At 39.4% G+C, this 22,626-nt stretch overlaps 1 protein-coding gene across 1 annotated transcript in view; it reads left to right on the top strand.

The window, feature by feature from the left end:
- Positions 1-19,458, top strand: part of LOC120792147 (endothelin-converting enzyme-like 1) — a 35,437-nt gene extending 15,979 nt beyond the window's left edge. Inside the window, exons 7-18 of the mRNA XM_040131212.1 lie at positions 110-332; positions 4,418-4,516; positions 5,076-5,150; positions 8,178-8,281; positions 9,255-9,313; positions 11,441-11,492; positions 14,948-15,015; positions 15,626-15,750; positions 17,160-17,225; positions 17,863-17,958; positions 18,957-19,033; positions 19,359-19,458. Of these exons, the coding sequence (XP_039987146.1) occupies positions 110-332; positions 4,418-4,516; positions 5,076-5,150; positions 8,178-8,281; positions 9,255-9,313; positions 11,441-11,492; positions 14,948-15,015; positions 15,626-15,750; positions 17,160-17,225; positions 17,863-17,958; positions 18,957-19,033; positions 19,359-19,458 (1,144 nt within the window). The remainder of the gene's footprint in view (positions 1-109; positions 333-4,417; positions 4,517-5,075; positions 5,151-8,177; positions 8,282-9,254; positions 9,314-11,440; positions 11,493-14,947; positions 15,016-15,625; positions 15,751-17,159; positions 17,226-17,862; positions 17,959-18,956; positions 19,034-19,358) is intronic.
- The last annotated feature ends 3,168 nt before the right edge of the window (positions 19,459-22,626 follow it).

Here is a 22,626-nt window from a genome sequence, read left to right as displayed (position 1 = left end):
TCTGTCATATGGCTTTTGCAAAGCTGTTACAGTGTTTTTAAGATGAATTGAACCAAACCAAATCTATGATACTGTCACTGACCCATTTTTCTTGTGTCTTCCGTCTTAGGGTTCTCCATAACTACATGCTGTGGCGCATTGTGGCAGCACTAAGCGAACACCTGTCCACTGCCTTCCGCAGCACCATCCACGAGTTTTCTCGGGAGATAGATGGCACCGAGCAGCAGCTTGAGCTGGGCAGGCTCTGCCTCACCCAGGCCAACAAACACTTCGGCATGGCCCTGGGAGCCCTGTTTGTCCAGAAGCACTTCTCCTCTCAGAGCAAGGCCAAGGTATGGGTGTGGGTGACCTGATGGATGGTTGGTGGGGCTGTATATGGATGGGTGATGCATAGATGGATAAATTGAGATGGCCTTCATTTTGTGCACTATTCAGAGGAGATAAGATTTTGTCCATACTCATTTAATGATTTAATGGTTAGCACTGTCACCTCAGAGCAAGAAGGTTCTTGGCTTGAGCCCTAGTTCAGCCAGGGCCTTTCTGTGTAGAGTCTGAATGTTCTCCCCGTGCTTGCTTGGGTGTCCTCCAGGTACTCCGGCTTCCTTCCATGGTCCAATGACATGCAGGTTATGTTAATAGTAAATCTGAATTGCCTGTAGGTGTGAACTTGAGTGTGACTGGTTGTTTCTGTATGTCCACCCTGTGATAGACTGGCGACCTGTCCATGGTGCACCCTGCCTCCCACCCCATGTCCGTTGGGATTGGCTGGGTATATCTAATGGATGGATGGATTTAATCTAGACAGTAATCAATGAAGAATATATCTATGAAAACAAAAAATATTAAATATTTTTAAAACATTCAGCTTTTGCTTTATGAAGTTTAACTAGCACTTCAAAGTCACAGTTTTGATTGACTGATCACTGAACGTATTACTTCCTGTTTGTACAAAGTATATGGATTGTTTTAGTTTGCACTGATGCAAATAAACTGTCTTTCTGAGTATGTAGCTACATTCTTCGGCAGCATTGTTTTATTAAAATACACAGTCTAAGAACTATTCAGTCTCTTACACATGGCTTGGACTTACACAAACAGAGCACACAACATTTTGGTTATAGTGAGCAGATATGTCAGACATTTCAGATTTTAAAGAGACAATTTTTTGCTACAGTTTTGAGATTGAACCATGTGTCAAACTGTAACTGCCAGATGTATCATTACCTATTTAATTAAGGTGTTTGCAACACTACTTAGACTAAAGTGTATGCCGTAATGAGCAATTTATCTGCAGTCCCAGTTGGTTGCTAAATAAAATACTTGGACAGGATCTCACTAATGTGAAACTACGCAACATTCAAATGCAGCACGAGGAATATCCACATAGCTGACCTTGGCCCTGAATTTAATTTTTACCTCCGCGAAGGAGGTTATGTTTTCACCCATGTTAGTTTGTTTTTTGGTTTGTTTATTTGTCAGCAGGATTACACAAAAGGTACTGAACTGATTTGCACCAAACTTGGTAGAGGGATGGGGCATAGGCCAGGGAAGAACCCATTAACTTTTGGTGCAGATCCAGATCATTTACTATGAATTTGAATTTTTCTCCTCTGAAGTCTGGTGTTTGTTGAGCGCATTTTTTAGTTTGTTTGTTTGTCAGCAGGATTATGCAAAAAGTACTGAACCGATTTGCACCAAACTGGTGGAGGGATGGGGCATGGGAAGAACCCATTACATTTTAATGTGGATCCAGGAATTTTTTAGCAGTTTACATTTTTTTCATCAGTATTTTTTCTTTGGCGGAGGTATACACTCGACTGCCATTCTAGTTATGACTGTACTTATTTCTGAAATTTAACAAACATTTAATATATTTTGAAATATTTTGAAATCATATTTTACAATCATTTTAGACATTTCATCTTGGAAAACAAATTTTCAAATTTCATAGCTTTTCCACAATTTCCAGGATTGACACTTTTTCTTTATTTTTCTTTTCTCTTTCTTTTCTAGTTCATTGTTTCTTTTGCTCCAGAGGGGCGATGTAAGGGGTTCCCACTGTGTTTTTTGACATGTCTAGATGATTCTGATTGATTCCTGAACTGGGAGCTGGAAATACCATCCATGCCAATCATAGCTGTCTCTAGTCTCTGCCTCTCACTCACTACTTTTTTGTTTCTTTTTTGCCCTCTTCCTCGGTCAGTCAATTCTAATCCCCCCCTTTGCCATTTGGTCCCCTTCTCTTTCACCTTAATCCTCCCCTATATGTATTCTTACCTAGTCTCATGTTCATTCTAGGACATGGGGATATGGTTCCAATAGGATTTCTAACCCCAGGGTCTTTCTTTAAGCCCTCCATCATCTCCCTTTCACCTTCTTCTTATACTCCCACACTCCACCCTACACACTTTATCTCACTTTGAGACACCTTTCTTCTTCTCTTGCAGACTTTTGAATCTCTGCCAGAGCTCAGGACCATAAGGCATAAAGCAGTCTGACACAACTGGATAAGTTCTGGGCACTAATTATTTTCAATGTACAGTACCTTAATTGAAATTTAAGTTCCCAAGCTCCTAATGTTCTATTTAAAATTCTAATAATATACTAAGCGTAAATTTCAATGATGCTTCCAGCCAGTGGAGCCTTTCGGATTAATAAAGAACAGAAAAGAGGCATTTTTTTCAGTATAGCAGGTTTTTGCCCAATGAAGTGGGTGCTAATCCCATAAGCATCTAAACATCATGCAAACCATCAATACTATTTTTCCTCCTTGTACATATTGTAGAGTGTCTAATGTGGGCAGGAGAGAAAGTCTCACACTATGTTATTGCATTTTTGGCATTATAATTGTCCACACTTATCATTTCACATTGCTCATAGATATCAGTCTGAACACTGTTGGAATGCCCACACCGATTGGAGACTTCATTATCAACACAAGAGGTACCAGACCTGAGGCCAGTGGCAACGTGTGGAGCCTTGACTGACTCACTGATGCTGCTTACCTCAGCATAAACGGGAATTAATAAGTCTCAGGAGCTGAGAATCTGAGATATGAGGGCCATAACATGTCCTGATGTCCTTTAGGAGTGGCATTTTTGCTTACGGTAGTTTTAGAAAGCACCAGTTTAATTCCTTAAAAGTTACTTTAAGTTTGGAAAGTAGATGTTCATCAACCCTATTGCCAGAAAAGTTACATAAACGCCCTGGATAATGTCCATTGCCAACATTTTTAAAATTCTCACTTACACAACATCTGCATGTGGCAACTACAGCATGGTTAAGGCTAGGAAGAGATCCCGGTCATTGCCAATAAATGATGGTTTGGGTATGGTTAGGATTAGGCAACTAAAACTACTGGAAACTGCTTGAGAAAGTCAGATGTCCTACACGCCCAATTACCACCTCGACCTTCACACGCCTACATTGTGCTTTGCTAGATAAAGGGCACACAACTTTTTGCATGGAAACTGAATGTTGGTACTAGATGTGAATCATGTGTTCCAGATCAATACAATATGCGCGTGATTATTAGGGATACTGAGCTATGCCTAAAACTCTGTGTGACAAAAACAAAAACAAACATGCAGGATTGGGAAGAAATCATCTTAGATAGTACTAACCAACTTCACACATAAAAGTCTGATTACAGGTGTTGGCAAGCCCTACCACATGTGTGATGGTGCTTTAGTACCTGACTCACTTATGCTGAGTTAATCATGTCATACAATGTGCACTGGCTATCACACTACATGCAGACACTTGCAGCTTACATGCCTTGTAGACTTCAAATCAGAGCATCCCATTGCAGTTACTTTTATTCTTTTAATGAAGTCAAAATTCAGTGATCGTTGAACACTTTAAATTGCGGTGTGTGGTGTGTTTCAGTTGCACATAGGGCACATAAGGCAATTACACACTGGAATTTGCATTACACACAACTGACATCAAAAACCGCAGTCTCATGGGACTACAAAGGTGATATAAAGCAAGTCCGCCATTGTAGGTAATCAGATGTAATAGAAATCCAAGTTATTAGTTATAGTCATATTAACACATGCAACACTACTCAGAAAAACAGTTGTGCGGGTTTGGTTTGATCAGATTTGATTGACAATGACCACAAAACCCAGTTACTGTCAATAGATTCTGATTCAAATGTTTCTAAATCCTGATTGGGGCACGGAAGTAAGACATCGCGTATTTACAACTGGGAGCTGCCCACTTGAAACCAGTGGGAAACACACAGAGAAAAACTAAAAATCCAGAAATTTCTCATGTGAAATATACAAAACTGTTACAACATTGGCAGAAAATGTTGTGTTCGAGTAGGACCCCATAAGTTGTAACAAGAAGATAGAAGATATGTATTCAGGGCTTTTAAAACTTTGTTCAAAATGATCTGATCTCCCACCAGGTACAGGAGCTGGTGGAGGACATAAAACACTCCCTGGACCTCCGTTTGCAAGAGCTGGACTGGATGGATGAAGCCACCAAAGAGGCTGCCAGAGCAAAGGTTCAGAGCCTAACTCCGCTTCTGCATCAGAAACACAGCTCCCTGCCAGATCCGATTAGTATTTGAAAAGGATTTAATTATTTTTGTGGAATTCTTTTCTTTCCAGGGGTTTGATTGATTGCTTGGTTAGATGGAAGTGTGTGATAGAATACATCAAGGGCTTGACATTGAGAAGAGAGGATCGCCTAATCCGGATCTCTCTGTGGTGCTGATTTAGGGTCTGCACTGCAAGATATCCCTTCTAATACTTTTACAATCTGAAGTTATAATCCTTTTAGAGGCCCATGCTGAATATAAAGAGCTTCCCTGTAATCCTATTACTTTGGGTTTGCTTGATTAGGTGATGTGTGTGTGTGTGTGTGTGTGTGTGTGTGTGTGTGTGTGTGTGTGTGTGTGTGTGTGTGTGTGTGTGTGTGTGTGTGTGTGTGTCTTGGTCCAAGAATGAGTGCGTATAAGTGGTTATTAGTTACGGCAAGTGGATGTGAGGTGATGTTGGACCAGTTGTTTCTCCTCCTCTTTCTCCTTCTCTTCACCACCCTCTCTTCCTCTTCCCTCGCAGCTACAGCACATGATGGTGATGACAGGATACCCAGACTTCCTGCTCAAAACTGAGCTCATAGATCAAGAATATGGGGTGAGTTATGAGCTTCCTATTTCACTCTGTGCTGTCCAGTCATCCTCACTATGCATAAGCACCCACACATCACATACACCAATCCCATTTCCCAGCATCCTTCTCTCTCACTCCATCTCTAGAATTATTTTCCATCAGGCATTGGAGTGCAGCCTGGGTGATTGTATTCAGGTGGAGCAAAAATACATCAAGCACAGGAGTAAATGAACCCAGCACACACTGATGAGACTGTTCAAATAGATAATATACTTTAAGTCTGCAGATTTATCCTGGGAGCACATGTAAAAACTGGTAGCAGGCAGCTCAGCTGTCAAAAAATATGCAATCAAGAGTGTGTTGATGGAGAACCTGTGGATACAGCTGCATAAACAGAGGTGTATTTACTTTACATCTGGGGACAACTGGGATGAGTTTTTGCTCAAATGTGGATGGTAAGAATGAAATTGTAGAACTGTAAACTTTATACCGATTGAGTGGATCATGAAGGCCATGCTCAAGGATGGGGAGGTTGGGCAGCTGTGGCTACTAGTTGGAATGTCGGTGGTTCGATTCCCGGCTCCTCCTTGTTCAAGTGTTCTTGGACAAGATACTGAACTCCAAATTGCCCCCGATGGCAGGGCCGTCAGATTCAAGAGTGCGTCTACTGTATGAATGAGATGTATGAATTAATGTGTGAATGGGTGAATGTGGCAGTAGTGTAAAGCGCTTTTGAGTGTTCAATAAGACGAAAAAAGCGCTATATAAGTGCAGTCCATTTACCATTTTACCATTCAAACATGAAACTGCAACTGTGCTCTGCTCAACAAAGTCCTCCTGACAACAAGTCTTTGCTTACAGTGGAGCTGGTTAACTAATGTTGGTTAACATCAGTGGTGGACTCTGATTAAGTACATTTACTCAAATACAGTTTTGAAGTACTTTAGTATGTCTACTTGATGCTACTTTGTACTTTTTCTCCACTAAATTTCAGAGAGGACCTTTGGAAATGTACCATTTAATAGTTACTTTGCAGATTAAGAATATACATACAAATCATATGAATAACAAATAAAACATGATTTATTACTTAGTTTAAACTACCCAGTAGTATGTAAAGCAAATAAGAGTAGCTCTACGTCCATCAGCTCCAAGATTGAAACAGTGCTTACGTGTTGATACATCAGTAATAATAATAATATTACAAACAAAATGGGGACCGACTCACAGGGTAACTGTAGAGTAAGTAAGAAAAAAAAGGTAAATGTGTATCACATTTATATTGCAAAATTTTCATTAAGACTGACTAGACTTTAGCCCTAGTGCACATACAATACGTAGGCTGCTGACGACCCAGTATAATAGCTGACAGCATGGCAGCTTGAGGGGTCTTTTGTTTTTCACATTTGCTACAGTGCAGCTGCATTAAATTTAATTTGGAAAACGAACGGTCAGCTTTTGAAGCATTTATGTTATCTTAAAGGAATAGTGCGACATTTTGGGAAATATATTCACATATGTGCTGAAAGTTAGATTAGAAGATCAACATCAGTCTGTACTCTAAATATGAAGCTACCACCAGCAGATGTTAGCTTAGCTTAGCATAAACACTGGAAACAGGGGGAGACAGTGAGTCGGTTCTGTCCAAAGGTAACAAAATCTGCTCATCTAGAGCTTACTAATTAACACATTATATCTTGGTTTATGTATGGATTAAACAAACAAAACATAAAATGTGTTTATTATTGATGTGCTGAGCTAAGCTAACTAGCTGCTGGCAGAAGCTTCATATATACTGTGAGTGGTATCTGTCTTCTCATCTAACTCTCGGCAAGAAAGTGAATCAGCATATTTCCCAAAATGCCAAACTATTCCTCTAACAGCAACTTTACTTATAAGTAAAGTGTTGCTCTACCAGTGTTACTGGTTTTACTCCTTAAGTTTCAAGTGCACAGACTTGAGGCAGGGAGGTGGCTTCGGAAGTTCTGTCAGTGACTAAGTTTCATCTCCATCTGCTACCACGATTTCAGTGCTGGGTGGTATGTGTATTTTTGTCTCAAACTGACAGAGGCACATCTGGCCCTGTGAGACTTAACAAACAGAAAAGCAAAAAGCAAAGAGATTATGTGTTTACTGTCAGTTTAAAGGATGGAGATGTTATAAAAGCAAGTTACATTAAATTCCTTTGGCAAGTGAACAAAATCAGTTCTCAGTCTGTGTACAATAAACTACAGCAAGTGCATTTTAATGTTAGGCACCAGCACCATAACAAGAGAATAGCCTTCCCACTTATTGAATCATAAATAAATTCCGTCACAATCACCACAGATTACAACTATTCACAAAGTAACAGCTAATTAGTAGCTGACTTAATGGTTCTGTTCGCCCCACCACAAACATCCAATTAAAGGAATTTATCATCATTTTAGGAAATATGTTTATTGGCTTTCATACTAAGTCTTAAATAAGAAGCTTGATACCACTCTCATGTTGTCAGTTAAATATGAAACTACAGCCAGCAACCGGTTTGCTTGCTTTAGCCTTAAGACTAGACACAGGGAGGAAACAGCTAGTCTGGCTCTGTCCAGTGGTGACAAAAATCCCCTAACAACACGTGACCGTTTTACAGGGGTTTATGTGACTGTCTCTTGGCAAGGACCAGTATCTTCCTGAAATCTCGACTGGTTGCACAGATCCTCTCCCACATAACACAGCAAATTGTTATTTTTACATTTTGGTTTTTGTACGAATTAAACTACTGAGGGATAATTTGTTAATTAGTGAGCTTTAGGGGTGGAATTTGTAACTCTCAGACAGAGCCAGACTCGCCGTTTCACCCATTTCCAGGCTTTATGCTAAACTAAGCTGACTGGCTGCTCGTGGTAGCTTCATGTCTAGCATACACACACGAGAGTGGTGTCAAACTTCTCATCTACTGTAACTTTCTGAAGGAAAGCGAATCGATGCAATTCCCAAAATTTTGAAGTATTCCTTTAATACATAACATACAGTAAAGGCCTTCACACTGACTTCATATCTATGGTTTTGCAGTTTGAAGTGGATGAGAAGACCTACTTCAAGAACATCCTCAACAGCATCAAGTTCAACATTAAGCTGTCAGTCAAGAGGATCCATGAAGAAGTGGACAAGACGGCGTGAGTCATCTCCTCACATTACTCAAGCTACAGTAGGCAGCCATATCAACTCACTGCCATGCAGTGCAAAGCAATTAAAGAAGGTTAATATATTTGAAATCTTGTCTGAGCTCAAACAGCTGAGGCTCACACCGGACGCCACAGTCACACCGCTGTGAGTGTGTGGCTCTCTAATATGTTTGACATGCCTAACATGTTTCCCCGAAAATCCCTTTATAGTTTGACATATTTGTTGATGCGCCTCTAAACTAAACCAACAGATACCAAATCGACATACCCAGATGGAGAAAATCCATTTGATTTACTTATCTATAGCAGTCAGGCAGCAGAAAAGTGCTGTGGGACATGCGGTTCATTTTTCTAAAATAGAGCCCTGTGCGCCTGGATTGAGTGCCTCTCTGCTATGACAACACATTACAGTCACATTAGTATTCCAAGGTGCTCAAAACAACTGTATCATTAGCCCACACTCAATGCCCCGAAGAGTTAAATCACACACTCCCCTTTTATCACCAAAAAGTGAACCTTTCATCACTCTGTCCTGTCGCTGGGAAATAAATAATGAATCAGTACTCCTCCTCCTCCCTGTGTTTGTCTACTCTCCATCTTTCTGCAGTCCACACAGAGCCATCAGTCTTTCACTCCTAGAACAAGGGCATCTCACACTTTCAGAGTTAGTCATTTGGGGGATTTTGTGCAAATCGATTAGTCTGGCTTTAAGTGGATTACCATATAGGAACTGTCCGCGGTTTCATATGCAGAGAGGAACTTTGGCCGTGGGACCACACACATTGAAAATCTCTCACCAGGGGGTTTAGAGAGAGAAAGATAGACAGAGGTAGTTGGGATTCTGTTCAAGGCCTGGGTGTGTTTCAAGTCGGTAGATTGCTGATTTGAGTGCGTGCGTGTGTGTGCGCGCAAGCAAGGGAACCCATCTTTAATAACATGTTTGTTTGACACTGTTTCTCCTTAGGTGGCTTCTCCCCCCTCAGGCCCTTAATGCATACTACCTTCCTAACAAGAACCAAATGGGTGAGTGCATGACTCTTCATTGTATATACTGATATTTGTGGTTTCTCTGTCATCTGTCTCCGCACACACACAGTCTGTCCCCTAGTGCCATTCTGCACGGTGACATGGACCGTGCATTTGTTACACGCAATTACACCATGTTGCCCCCCTCTTTTTCCACAAGTCAAACGCCACGGCTGCTTAGAAAAAATAGCGTCCACTTCCTCATATCATATTCCCTCTCATCAGTTACTCTCTACTTCAATCTTCCTCACATACTTAATAACCCCCTGGAGGAAAAACAAGCTGTAACACCTTCCCGAGTTTGAACAAATCCAGCCTTGCGATGTCACCCTTCCCTTCCTCCTGTGTGTGCCTGCTTGCTGGATTAAATCTCTTGCAGAAAAATCAATGGTGTGCTCGTGAGCTGATGCTAGAGAAAAGGAGAAGTCAGACAAACACAGTCATCAGTGCCTCTTGGGTCATTTTTTTTTTTAAACCACAAACATTATTTCTCTTACTTGACCCAACCATTTCAGTTTTCAGCTCTTCCTCTTTTTTCTGGTGTATTCATTTTTGTATTCTCTTTAATCAAATTAATATTGGCCATTTGAGTTGTAATCCCATCTCTTTGGCTGATTAGACAAAGCATAGTCAAGGCTCATGGGAATGTCATTAGTTTTTCAGGTATTTCGTCATATACCAAAACAATGGAGAAAAGAACATTTTTAACTTGGTGATGGCTCCAGCTAGTGTAGCAAAACTATCTCACAAGTTTTCAGAGCCCAAAGTGACGTCCTGAAATTGCTTTAGTTCAGCCAACAGTCCACAACCCAAAGATATTTAATTGACAATAATATTTAAAAAAATTCTCACATTAAAAGTGGAAAATTCATTGACATTGTAATTTGCCACTTCACTGAACTTACTTTAAACTTACAGCCCATAAAACTTCTTAAAATCTTAAGTTTTTCTTGACAGGATTAAATATTCATGACTATATAAGCAACAATCAAAGTTTAAGTTTTGGGGGGGAAAAAAACTTTTAAAAGGGAGGTTAAACTGATTTCGGTACTCAGCCTGCGAAAACAGTTGTATAATGTCTTCTGTAACTCTGGAGGAGCTTTCCAGTTTGGCAATACAAACCTGATGATGTCGTCAGCATACTGAAAGCTACATGTAAGACTAATAATAATAATGCAGACTGCATGCAATACTAAATCACTTGTGAACCTCTTTAACAGTCAAAAACTCTGCTGCGTCATCAGGACTGTGTGGAAGTGGTTTGATCAGTACCGATTGACAGTGGTCTGGCAAAACAACCCACCGACTCTCGTCAGTTTTAGATTCAAATATTGCTAAACACTGATTGGTGCACAGAAGTGCATGAGATTACCTTTTTCCATCTGTGCTGTTGTCACTGGTGGGGATAGTGGGGTGCTCAGTGTAGGACCCCATAGCTCACAGTACGAATCTGATTGACAAAATAGGTTTTTTTGGGCCTTTAAAGCTATGAACACAGACAACACGCAGCTGACATCCTGTAAACAACTCTTCAACGATATTATGTATATCTGCTTATTTAAAGCTTCACCAACTTCAAAGACTGACAGCGGCAAGGGGTAAGAGGAGATAACTGATTTTCCTGAATTTCAAAGGCCTGCATTACCCAGAGATAGTGATGATTTCAATAAACTAAATGTCTTCTTCACAGTGTATGATGATGTGGATGAAGTTAAGAGGTTTAGCCATCACTGGTAAATCCAGTTTTGTTTGAATGAAGCGAGACCTTGCTGCTTTTAAGGAGACTGATTTGTAATTTGCTCTGACTGTGTAATAAAAGAAATAAATTTGGGCAAATAGGGAGACTTTCTGTTACTGTCTTCTATAGTAGCAACACAGAGTATGGATGTACGTATTTCACATAAACATCCTGGCTAGTGTAGCTTTGAGGCATCAGTGTTTTCCATTCCCTTTTCCCTCTAAAGGAGGCCGTATCAATGTGTTTTTTAAAAATTAAAAAAAACCAAAAACAACTTTTCCAATTTATACTGAAACCACAGTCTGGTATTCATCGGAGCTGTAGGCTGTTGGGAGTATCTGAACATTTTCGCTTCCCCTCATTTTGTTTCTCTCTCTGTCCTCCAGTCTTTCCTGCTGGCATCCTTCAGCCCACTCTCTACAACCCTGAGTTCCCACAGTAAGTAGCCTTCCTCCTGTCCCTGCCTTTTCCCTGCTGCTGTCCGCAGGGAGGCAACAGCACCTCCACAGCTACAACAACACAGGTCATTAAAGGATACGTTAGTCTGGAAAGCCCATGCTTCCCCTAAGTCCCAACACACCTGATTAAACCAATTTAACTACCCACCAAGAGCTCAATTACCGAACAAGGTCCTGCTAATGGAACAGGCGTCATTGAGAGGTCGCCTCCCTAAATTTCAGTTATTCAGTTCAGTTGTTTGATGATGCATGAAAGCAGAAGGCCTCCATGTCTGTTTCTGTCAGTTCTGTTTATCTCAGTTTATCCCATTTCTGACTCTCAAAAACATTGTTTTTGATGAGAAACTTATGAATTAAAGTCTGGACAAAACTAGGCATAGCTTTAAATTAGTTATATATTTAAATCAGAACACAAATTATTTCTTCTTCAGTTCTGCATTTTAGATAGAAGCTTGTTGTATTTTTAACTGAGGTTTGACAGATACAGGGTTTATGGCCAACAGCAACATTTCTTGGAATACAACAGCTGATAGACAATGTGCATTTTTAAGACAAAAAAGAGGATCTTTAAAGATAAATCATCTTTATGGCAAACAAGAACCCAAAGCACTCCCTGCCAACTTTATTACGTACACCTGTCAAATCTAATGCAATCCAAAACATAACAGCCTCAGTCATAAATTCTACCTTTACAAAGATAATAAGTATATAACAAGAACAACATTAATAATCATGATAAGCTTCACTCATACATTTTTGTGTAGAACCTGATCAAAATGTCTAAAATATTCAGGTTTGAGTCTCCCATAGACAACCACCGCAATGTCATCTTAAACTATTAAATAGATAATCAAAATGTATAACCATGATACTACAGCTGACTGACTGATGTCTTATGATAAATAAAAGGAATTTTTTTGAACCATCCCATCCGCACAACAGTCTTTATTTCTAACTTCAACACTTTGCTTTAAAGCAAGCCTATTCAATTTTTGAAATAAGAAGGAACACAGTCTTTCTCTTAAAAATCTAAAGTTGAATTTATTACAAAGTGCGCCCTTGACCAATTCAGTACACTCAGGGGTTTTGCTCCTACAGCCTTACTTAGTCTGGTATGACCAGCAGATGGTAATGGCTACTAACTAATGTTAGTACAGTTAAATTATATATCACTTCGGACATTACTGAGTCAATTGCCCTGTTTTATGCCCTGACTCGTCTCTACAAGTTCTACTGTTACACTACATTTAAGCCTGTCCCATATAAATATATCAATTGTTTAAACAAAGGAAAACTTACTGTACCTCACCAGGTTACACGTTTGTCACATTCCACTTGCTGTCAGTCGGGTTGTATTATGACAACATCTTTAAAGCACCTTGCCGAAGGGAATCTTTTGGGAAATGAAGGGAAATATAATGTTCCATTATCCTGTAATTACCACTTGAGACCTACAGTAGTCTCACTTCAAGGATAATGCAGTCACATTGTCAACTCAAGGTAAGGCATTAGAGCAATGACTGTTTTGAGAAGTTTTCCATGATTATGTGTTCAAGAACTAAAATTGAAACCAGACGACAACATACAAACGTTTACATTATAAAAAAATGTCATTTTTAATAGCAGTCTTTATATTAAAATGATCAGCATGTTGGAGTTTCCTTCAACAGACCAACAAGAAAAACTTTAAAAATAAAGAAAAATAATTGTTCACTGTGATTAAATACCTGCTACAAGTAAGTTTCAACTCTCTGCGGTTTGGAAAATGGTCAGTAAAAGAGCAATGCAGTGCATTACTGAGGAATATGCAGGTCAAGAACTGTTTTTCCAGAGCAAAAAAAAAAAAAAAACCCACACACCCACGAGTATTAGATAATTAGACCTAGCAGCTCATGTATTCAACATGAGCTAGCACTTTTGTGTCTTCATTAGAGGTGATCACCAATACTTCCACTACCCGCTGCAGTACATGTTAATCAATATTAATTAATGATTGTAGTAAAATGTGAGTGTCTATGTGTCTATACCTGTCTAATTGAAGTTATTACTGCAGTAGCTCTAACCTCCCATAAATTCTCACTCTCTTAGTCCCTCACGCACACACGCGCGCACACACACACACACACACACACATACACACAAACAGAGAGATCCCTCCACTATCTCATCGTGTATAATGAAGCTTCAATCAGCCAGTTAGTTTAGCGAAGGAGTTGGACCCAGTGTGAGGCAGCGTATCGACTAGCTGTCAGAAAGTCATTTTCAGACGTAGCCATGTGAATAGCCGCGAGCCTGGCCTCTCATCGCTCTCTATATCTGTATGTGCGGCAAAGACAGCACTCTAGCCCAGTCCAGGGTCAAGGAGAGGTGAAGTGACCCACAGGTTTTTGGAAGTAGGGAGCATGGAGATGGACACATGCAGGTTGTTGGCATGTGAAACTGATATTTGATTTTTTCTAATCAGTGTGAACAGGAAAATGTGGCACTGAACTACTTTTTATTCAATACCAATCTCATTCTCACAGATCCACAATTAGATCCCAAGAGCCGCTTGTATTTTATCTGGCTTTGCTGAGAAGAATTAGCAATGAAGACATTGGGACAAAACAGACATTTTGGGAAATTAATTTCTTCACTTTCTTTCTGAGGGTTACAGGAGAAGATTGATACAGTCTCGTCTCTGTTAAATATGAAGCTAAAGCTAGCTGATTAGCTTAGTTTAAACAGCCTGGCTCTGTCCAAAGAGAAAAAATCCACCTACCAGCACTGCTAACGCTCACTAATTAATACATTATATTTTGTTTGTTTAATCCGTACAAAAAAAACAAAAGTTAGCCTAGCTTTGCCCTGCAATTCCCGATGCCTATGCTAAACTAAACTAACTGGGCTCTAGTTTCATATTTAACAGACAGATATGAGAGTAGAATTAATCTTTTCATCTCATTTTTGGCAAAAAAGCGAATAAGCTCATTCCACAAAATTAACTAATCTAAGTGTTCTTTTAAAGCAAGACAATGTAACTTTTGTTAAACAATGGCCACTGTTGGAATAAGTGGTGGTTACTGGGTAATTGTAAATGTTAAAATATAGCACAGTAGCACGAGTAGAGACTAGTTGGATAGTCAGCTGATTCAGTAATATCAGTTACACAGCAAAATAAGGTTTGCTAACACTAGCTAACATTAGCCACTATGAGCTAGTGGTCATACCAGACCAAGTAAGGCCACAGCAGCAAAACTCCTCTGAGTGGACTGATTGATCAAGAGTGTGTTTTCTTGCTTATGATTTCAACTTTTCACAAGGAAAACAAACATGCTGTCTTCTTTCAAAAGTTCATAGTTTTGTTTTTAGGCAATTCAAGAGTTTTTAAAGCACCTGAAAATACCAAGAAAGTGTCAGTTCTGTCTAATGTTCCATTCTCCTTCCTGCTGCCAGGTCTCTGAACTACGGAGGAATAGGAGCTATCATTGGCCATGAGCTAACACATGGATATGATGACTGGGGTAAGAATGACAAGCTCTTCACCCATCATCCATTGCAACTCATACACCTCCAAGTTCTACCATTTGAGTTGTACCTCCATCACTGTATTTAACTATTGCTATTTCCAAGAAAGAGCAAGGGTTCCCTGATGATTTGTGTAATTTTATGACATTTGTAGGATGCCTGCAAGTCTGCAGCAAAGACTACTTTGAGCCACAATCTCTAACTTTCGCTTTCAGTCAAAAGTGCTGCCCTTAAAGATACATCAAATTCATTTAATGAGGGTGTGAAATTCCTGCCAGCAACCCACCAAAATGCTGGAATTTGGGTCTTTGCACTACCAACTTCTTTGCCAGGTAGATAGCCATTGGTCTTATTATACTAATTTAGTTGGTTGGAAAAGTTGTTCCATTGACTCATGAACTGGATACATAAGCCAAGGTCAACCCTGGATTATATAATGTTTTGCCATCTAATGGTTTGACTCCGGCAGCTACCAAAAGGTGTAAAAGATGACGTGCTGGGCAGCTCTTTGGACTGTGAAGTAAAGTCACAGATTGTGTTGTCTCCATGCTAACACCCCTGCCCTTTTGCCCCTCATCTTAGTGATGCAATGGTTCATGTCCCTAGGGGGCCAGTACGACCGCCATGGCAACCTCAAACAGTGGTGGACAGAGGAGTCCTACAGGAAGTTCCAAAGGAAAGCTGAATGTATTGTCAAGCTCTACGATAACTTCACTGTTTATAGCCAGAGGGTAGGTTTGCACACACACACTGCACACACCCTTACTTGCAAATATGATTTTTATGATAGCATTAAACACAGAAGATATATGGGTTCAATGATTTTTTTTAATTCATATTAGGTTTAAATTGAAGTCCATATGTTAGCAAAGACAGTGTCCACCTCTAAAATGATGCAGCTTTAGTTATTATTATTTCTGATTAGATTTATACTACCCTGGTTATCTGTAGAAGACTTGTGGAATATTTAGTTCAGATTACAAGGATATAGGTATGATTATATATGTGTGTTCCTTTAAAGGAGCATTCCACCAATTTTACATATAAAGATCATTTTACTTAGGTGCACTCCTCAGCCTGTGAAAACAGCTGTATAATGTCATCTGTGACTCTGGAAGAGCTTTTTCAAGGCTGAGAAAATAACCCTGATGATGTCATCAGGGTTATTTTCACGGCTCTATCTCAGATTGTGTTCGATGATTACAAATTTATAACAGAAAGTATTACATAATTACATTCTGGGGAAGTGAAGTTTGAAAAATGTGGGCATTTACCCTAGCAGGGAAGTCCTAACAGAAGGCGCTATTGAGTTGTAGTATGGGACATGTAGGATCCATTGTTTTTAGAGCTTGATCACTACTAGGAACTAAAAGTCGGAATATCTCAATCTCTGCTGCTTCATTTTTAACCATTCTGTTTTTAATCTGTATCTCCCAAGTCCAACCAGCTTTAAAGAAGTGCAATACTAAATCACTGGAGTAAGGTTTGGATAGATTAAATGGAGAGTTTTATGGCCTGGTGGTACTTTGGCAGCTTTCTGCCCAGGTAACACTCTAAATATTCATAATTATTATCATTGCACTTGGATTGTCAGGTATGAAGGCATACCATTTTATTTTTGGAAATACACTTTTTCCCTTTCTTGCCAAGAGTTAGAAAAGAAGATCAATACCACTGTCATGTCTGTGTGGTAAATATGAAGCTAAAACCAGCAGGGGATTATTTTAGCTAGGTTAATTTAGCATAAAGACCAGAAGCAAGGGGAAACAGCTAGCCTGCTCTGTCTGGAGTCTCAACTGGTTGCCTGACAAACTCAAGGTAACAACAAGACTCAAGGAAAACACTGCTATCATCCAAGAAACAGGCAACCCCATGTTAAACCACAACTTGTTCTTTTCACACTTTGGGTTTTGTACAGATTAAGCAAAAGAGATAGAATGTGATATTAGTGAGTTTTAGAGATGGTAGAAGGTGGTTTATTTTTTTATTTTTTTTTAACCTTTGTACAGAGTAGGCTAGCTACTTCTGTCTGTTTCCAGTCTTTATGCTAAGCTAAGGCGGACTGAAGTGAATCCTTGAGCTGTCCAAAGAGCTGTTGAGACCTTTCAGTGTTTCAGAAGTTTCCTTTCTGTATGTCTAGGTGAATGGTCGTCTGACACTGGGGGAGAACATAGCAGACATGGGAGGGCTAAAATTGTCATACTATGTAAGTAATCTCTGATAACATCATTGTCTAAATACTGTGGCTATGTGGCTTCACAAAACCTAAATATTAAAGTTCGCTGTATCAGTACGCAAAACCTCTGTCCATTTTGTCTCAAAAATCTGTCTCTCTTTATTCTTCATAACAACTCTGCTTTATTTGCATGAAAGTAAAGAGCAGAAGTGCCCCTGAATAGCAATTAAAGATAAACATTTTAACTTAAATTCCCCCTGTTTGCTTGTATCAGTGTGTGTCTTTGTCTGGACAGCAGAGGATCTGGGATGCTGCATAATTCAATTCCGTATTGATTGTGTCAGTGATCTATATTGAAGAGAGGAGTGGAAACAAAAGTACAAAGGGAATAAATGAATGCTTTTAAATAAATCACAGCATCGAAATGCAACAATAGCGTTATAATGCCTGTTAGTCATATCAATCAGTTAGATTGGCTGAAGTAAACATAACAAGTATGTTTTCATCACATTTCATGGATTTCTTCAAGGGGAGATTGTAAATGAGCCATTAGGTTTCTGATCTCAGTTTAATGTGAAGAGAATATACCTCATGTCCTCATGTGGACATGAGGTAAGGGATCATAATTTCATCAATACTTTTGTATCTCCTGTCTCTCTTGGCCCAGGCGTACCAGAAGTGGGTGAGGGAACATGGTCCAGAGAGGCCACTGCCTGGGCTCAAATACACTCACGAACAGCTGCTCTTCATCGCCTTTGCACAGGTATAGAAGCCTTCCAATTGATTCACACTACTGTCTTTCATTACAGTTATATGTTAAATCATTTCAGCGGCCGCTCTCAGTTGGAGTGACTGATCACAGAGAGTAGGTAGGAGTTGTATATTATTTCGACATTAGTTGATGGATGCAGGATAGCGTATATAGAGCTCTGATGACAGCAGTGTCTCTAAGCACTAGACCACCACTGCTCTTTGTAACCATTACAACTCATCATTGAAATTCAATGGTTTCATTGAAATTCAAGGCTTAATGTATCAGTGGCAAAATTTAGACATGTTTTTTAATGTAGTTTGCAGTGTTTTATCCCATTTTGCAAAACTTTTGCCACAAGGAGGTTACTTGAAAATCACGTATATTTGTTTACATTCATTTCAAAATTCCACATCTGTGTCACAAGAGAATGAAAAGCAACTGTCTGGAGGCAATTCAACCACCTGTGTGTTCACATAAAGTCAAATCTGTACAGCAGGACAACAACATTCTTTTGAGCTTATATAAATATCTAACTAGTAACAAAGGTAGAGCTGCAACTAATGATTATTTTAATAATCGATTAATCCTTTACCTATTTTCTAAATAATCGTTTGGTCAATAAAACGACAGAAAACAGTGGAAAATGCCCATCACCCTTTCCCAGAGTCTAAAGAGATGTCCTCAAATGTTCTGTTTTGTCCAAGCAACAGTCCAAAACCAGAAGATAATCAATTGTCAACACTACAATCATAGAAAATTAAGAGGTAAAAGATAAAAGGTCCTGCAGTCAAAATCCTACTTATGTAAAGATACTTAAAGTATAAAAAGTAAAAGTACTCGACAGAAAAATGATCCATTACTGACATATTACTATTTATTACATTAAAAAATTGTAAATCCTGAGTTCCACCACTGGGAGCAAGACTGACCCCTCTCACTCAGGGCAGTCCTGCTTTGGCTAAACTGTATCCAGGCTGGGTCACTGTTGTGTTAATGCTGTATTTCAGAACTGGTGCATGAAGAGGAGATCTCAGTCCATCTACTTGCAGATGCTGACTGACAAACATGCACCAGAGCACTACAGGTACAGTATACACACTCACATAAAAAGACCCAGAAAGCCATTAGTATGTTGAATTTATGCACATTGTTTCTACATTTTAAGAATAATCTTAAATTCCAATATACCTAAAAAAAAACTAACTAACTAACTACAATTAGGAGTGCACAGGCCGTGGTTGGAGTTCTTCCATTTCCTTTGAAATAAATTCACTAACGCTACACTCGAATTATCACATACTGTAACTGCATGCACTTGCACAAGATGTAGTACACACATACACAGGCACAAATGTCTCACCATCTAAACTTTACTCTATTGAACGTTTCTGTGTTTCCCCACCCTGTAGAGTGATCGGCAGTGTTTCCCAGTTTGATGAGTTTGCCCGTGTTTTCCACTGTCCAAAGGGTTCCCCAATGAACCCTGAAGAAAAATGCTCCGTATGGTGACCTCCCCACCTCCCCTGTTGACCTTGGGATGACCTTCATCTTCACAGTCCCCATCCGCCCAAACACACACACACACACACACACACACACACACACACACAATCTGTCCTACATCACGCATTCATCAGAGCCAGCAGGATGCTAATGAGCGCATAAAGCCTGTTCTTCTCTATGAAAGGATACAGGAAGCAAATGTATCTTGTCAACACTACAAATACACGTTTTCAGTTAGGAAAGTTTATACAATTGCCATTTTCTGTACTAACCAAACGAAAGCATGGGTCACATGACCATTGATCATGTACATATATATTATTTGATTACATATATTTTTCTATGTTTAAATTTATTTTTAAATCATCTATTTTTGTATTTTAGCATATATATCACATACATTATGCATAGGATTCATGAGCTATTTGGTTTTTAATTAAGCAAAAATGTTTCCTCAGTTGTCTCACTTTGTAGCATCAACTAGAAAAACATCACAATATCAGAATGGCAACAACAGCGATTTCAGTCCCTAATGGAAACTGGACGAGGACCAATTTAAAATGAACTGGGATCAGCAGCATCCTTGTGCCTGCCAGAACGTTGGTGTTCTTTCAATTTGTAATTGGAGTTTAATGTGTCTCAATGCTGCACTCTTGTGGCTGCAGAAAGCAATGGTCACTGTTCAACCGTCATGACTGTTGTATCGTTCGCCTGCACTGGTCTATTGTTACTGTGAGTGTTTGTACGGTTTTTAAGATTTGTCAACTTTTTTTAAAAAAAGAAGGTGGATGTTTTTCTCAGGATCTGTAGCAAAGTGCAGCAGCAAACAGGGGATCTGTGTGTCTCTATCTACATTCAATTCTGAAGTCTACAGTACAAAGTCACAAAGGAGCTGGTATATTTATCAAACATTGGATGAAAGATGAGAAGAGATTGTTTTTCCCTGCTGGAATACACTGCATGGGCAACAACTTGGATTATTCACATCTGATGAAATCGGAATGTTCTTAGACAACCCGGGAATCAAGTGGGAGGGAGAGTATCAGATCACATCATATAGTCACAGTTAAACTACTTACAACTACGGTAGATGGAGATTCATACATTTGTACACAGTGTTATTTAAAAAAAATGACTTTTGTATAAAGAATCTGTTGGTACAAAAGAATAAGAATCTTTGTACAGTGGAGAAGTATATATATGACGTTATGGCTGTACAGTTTGTTGATGAGAGTGCATGTTTCCTCTCTGATCAACATAAAACTCTGATCGATACATGTGGAGGACATCACACACGCACACATATACACACACACGTCTGATGCTACAGCTGCTAGTTCACATGTGGCTGCTATCTCTTCCTCTCTGTTGGTCACTGTTTAATGTTTGAATAAAGACAAAGGATCACTGTGTTCTGGTGTGTGTGTGTGTGTGTGTGAGATACATCGCTTCTGGACGTGCCGGTCATCATCAGTGTGAATCTGTTTTCAGCTGTGTTCTCACGGGCTTGGACCCTTCAGTAATGTGAGCCAGCTCTCTCCTGGTCTCCCAGCGTTCGATGGTAGAAGTCCACCTCTCCCACTCTGCCTCCCATTTGCTTAAAACCTGCAGCAGGAATCAAACACCACACAGGTGTGTTTTTTATAAAAGAATGATTATCAGTTAAGCCAGTTACAATCAATCTGCCAGAGTAAAACAGTGACTCTTTCCAGAGTCTTCTCAATGCACAGTCAGCCGATGTGCTTTCAAATGCACTGCAATTAAAACACCGCTAATGCATGATTTTGACCCACGGCAGTAGCCACTTAGTAAATAGCACAGTAAGTCTGAAGGTGTTTCAACAGTGTTTTCACAGAATGGCCGCTGTAATGTCACCTATACAAAACAAGTAGCACAATCCAGCTAATAGAGAATTTTATTTTCTAGAGAATGGTCATTATTTTCTTATCCTGAAATACACAACCTGGCTAGGTGCTATTTGATAAGATACAAATACAATGTTCACCAATCACACTGGACTTGAATCCACAATGAAATGATTAACAAAGAACACGGCAACAAAGCGAGCCAACTGAGGAGAGTCTGCCAGGGCTGAGATCAACTGTACTTGGCAAAGGCTGCTCTATGACATGCTGACAAAAGGTCTTTAGCTTTTTTCGTGGCAGTGTTTTTGTTTGGTTTGGCTGTAATATTTAACATATTATATGGAGAGTCAGCCAAGTGGCCACGCACATCAGAGTTTTTCCCGTGACCTTCAGCATGAGTTGAAGCGAAGTCTCAAGGCTGTGTTTTAAAGTCATGAAGAGGCAGTTTATAAACCAGACTTAAATTAGTCTTATTAGTCACATCGGTTCTGAGTTGGGTTTATGAAACAGCTTAATGGTTCAGGTTGTTAGACTCATTCAACGTCCGGCTCCCAACAAAAGCTCTGTTATTCTGAGCCATCTTTATGAAACACTCCTCAGAGGCAATTATTAATGAAATTGATGAATGAAAGGTGGCAGTCTCCTGGAACTTCCTGTGGTGCAGTATGCAGCAGGTATCTCAGAAGAAGCCAGTTCTATCTGTCTGTGAATCCTTTGGATCTTTCTGGACACATAGAAAAAAGGCAGCCTTGAGACAGATCTGTTTGTCTACCAAAGGAGTCTTCACCAAACGGCTCGATGGACTAATCTGGCTTTAATATTCTCTTTAGCCTGCTGGAGTAAAACGACTTCATTACAGCTGCAGTGTCAAAACACATATAAACAAACATATATTTCAAATAATGACAGTTTTCTGTGGTCCAGTACAACAACTTTTATGAACATTTTTTCTAAAGCTTGGTTAGTCTTTTTCTACAAACAAAAATCAAAATGTCAGCTTTTCAGAAAGCTCGCTGACACTGCATTTTTCAGTTTAGTCTATAAAACCCAAAAGAAATGACAATTTTCAAAACCCACTGATGGACATAAAATCCTTCATCAGAGCTGAAATAGGACTCAAAAGCCACATTTGACCATTTTAAACAAATCGATAGAATTTATTATTCATTTTGATCATAAGTAAACAGTTTGAGTCACATGCATTCGACTGAGAACATCAATAGCTCTGAAAGTCTCTGGGGGATTTAAATATTGAAAAAGATAGAGATGAACTTAAGGCGTATTCCTAGACATCAGACCAGGAGGTACA

This window comes from Xiphias gladius, chromosome 7 (genome assembly GCF_016859285.1).
Source record: "Xiphias gladius isolate SHS-SW01 ecotype Sanya breed wild chromosome 7, ASM1685928v1, whole genome shotgun sequence".
NCBI classification, from domain to species: domain Eukaryota; kingdom Metazoa; phylum Chordata; class Actinopteri; order Istiophoriformes; family Xiphiidae; genus Xiphias; species Xiphias gladius.
Note: the sequence above shows the minus strand (reverse complement) of the source record. Positions and strands in the feature narration are given on the sequence as shown.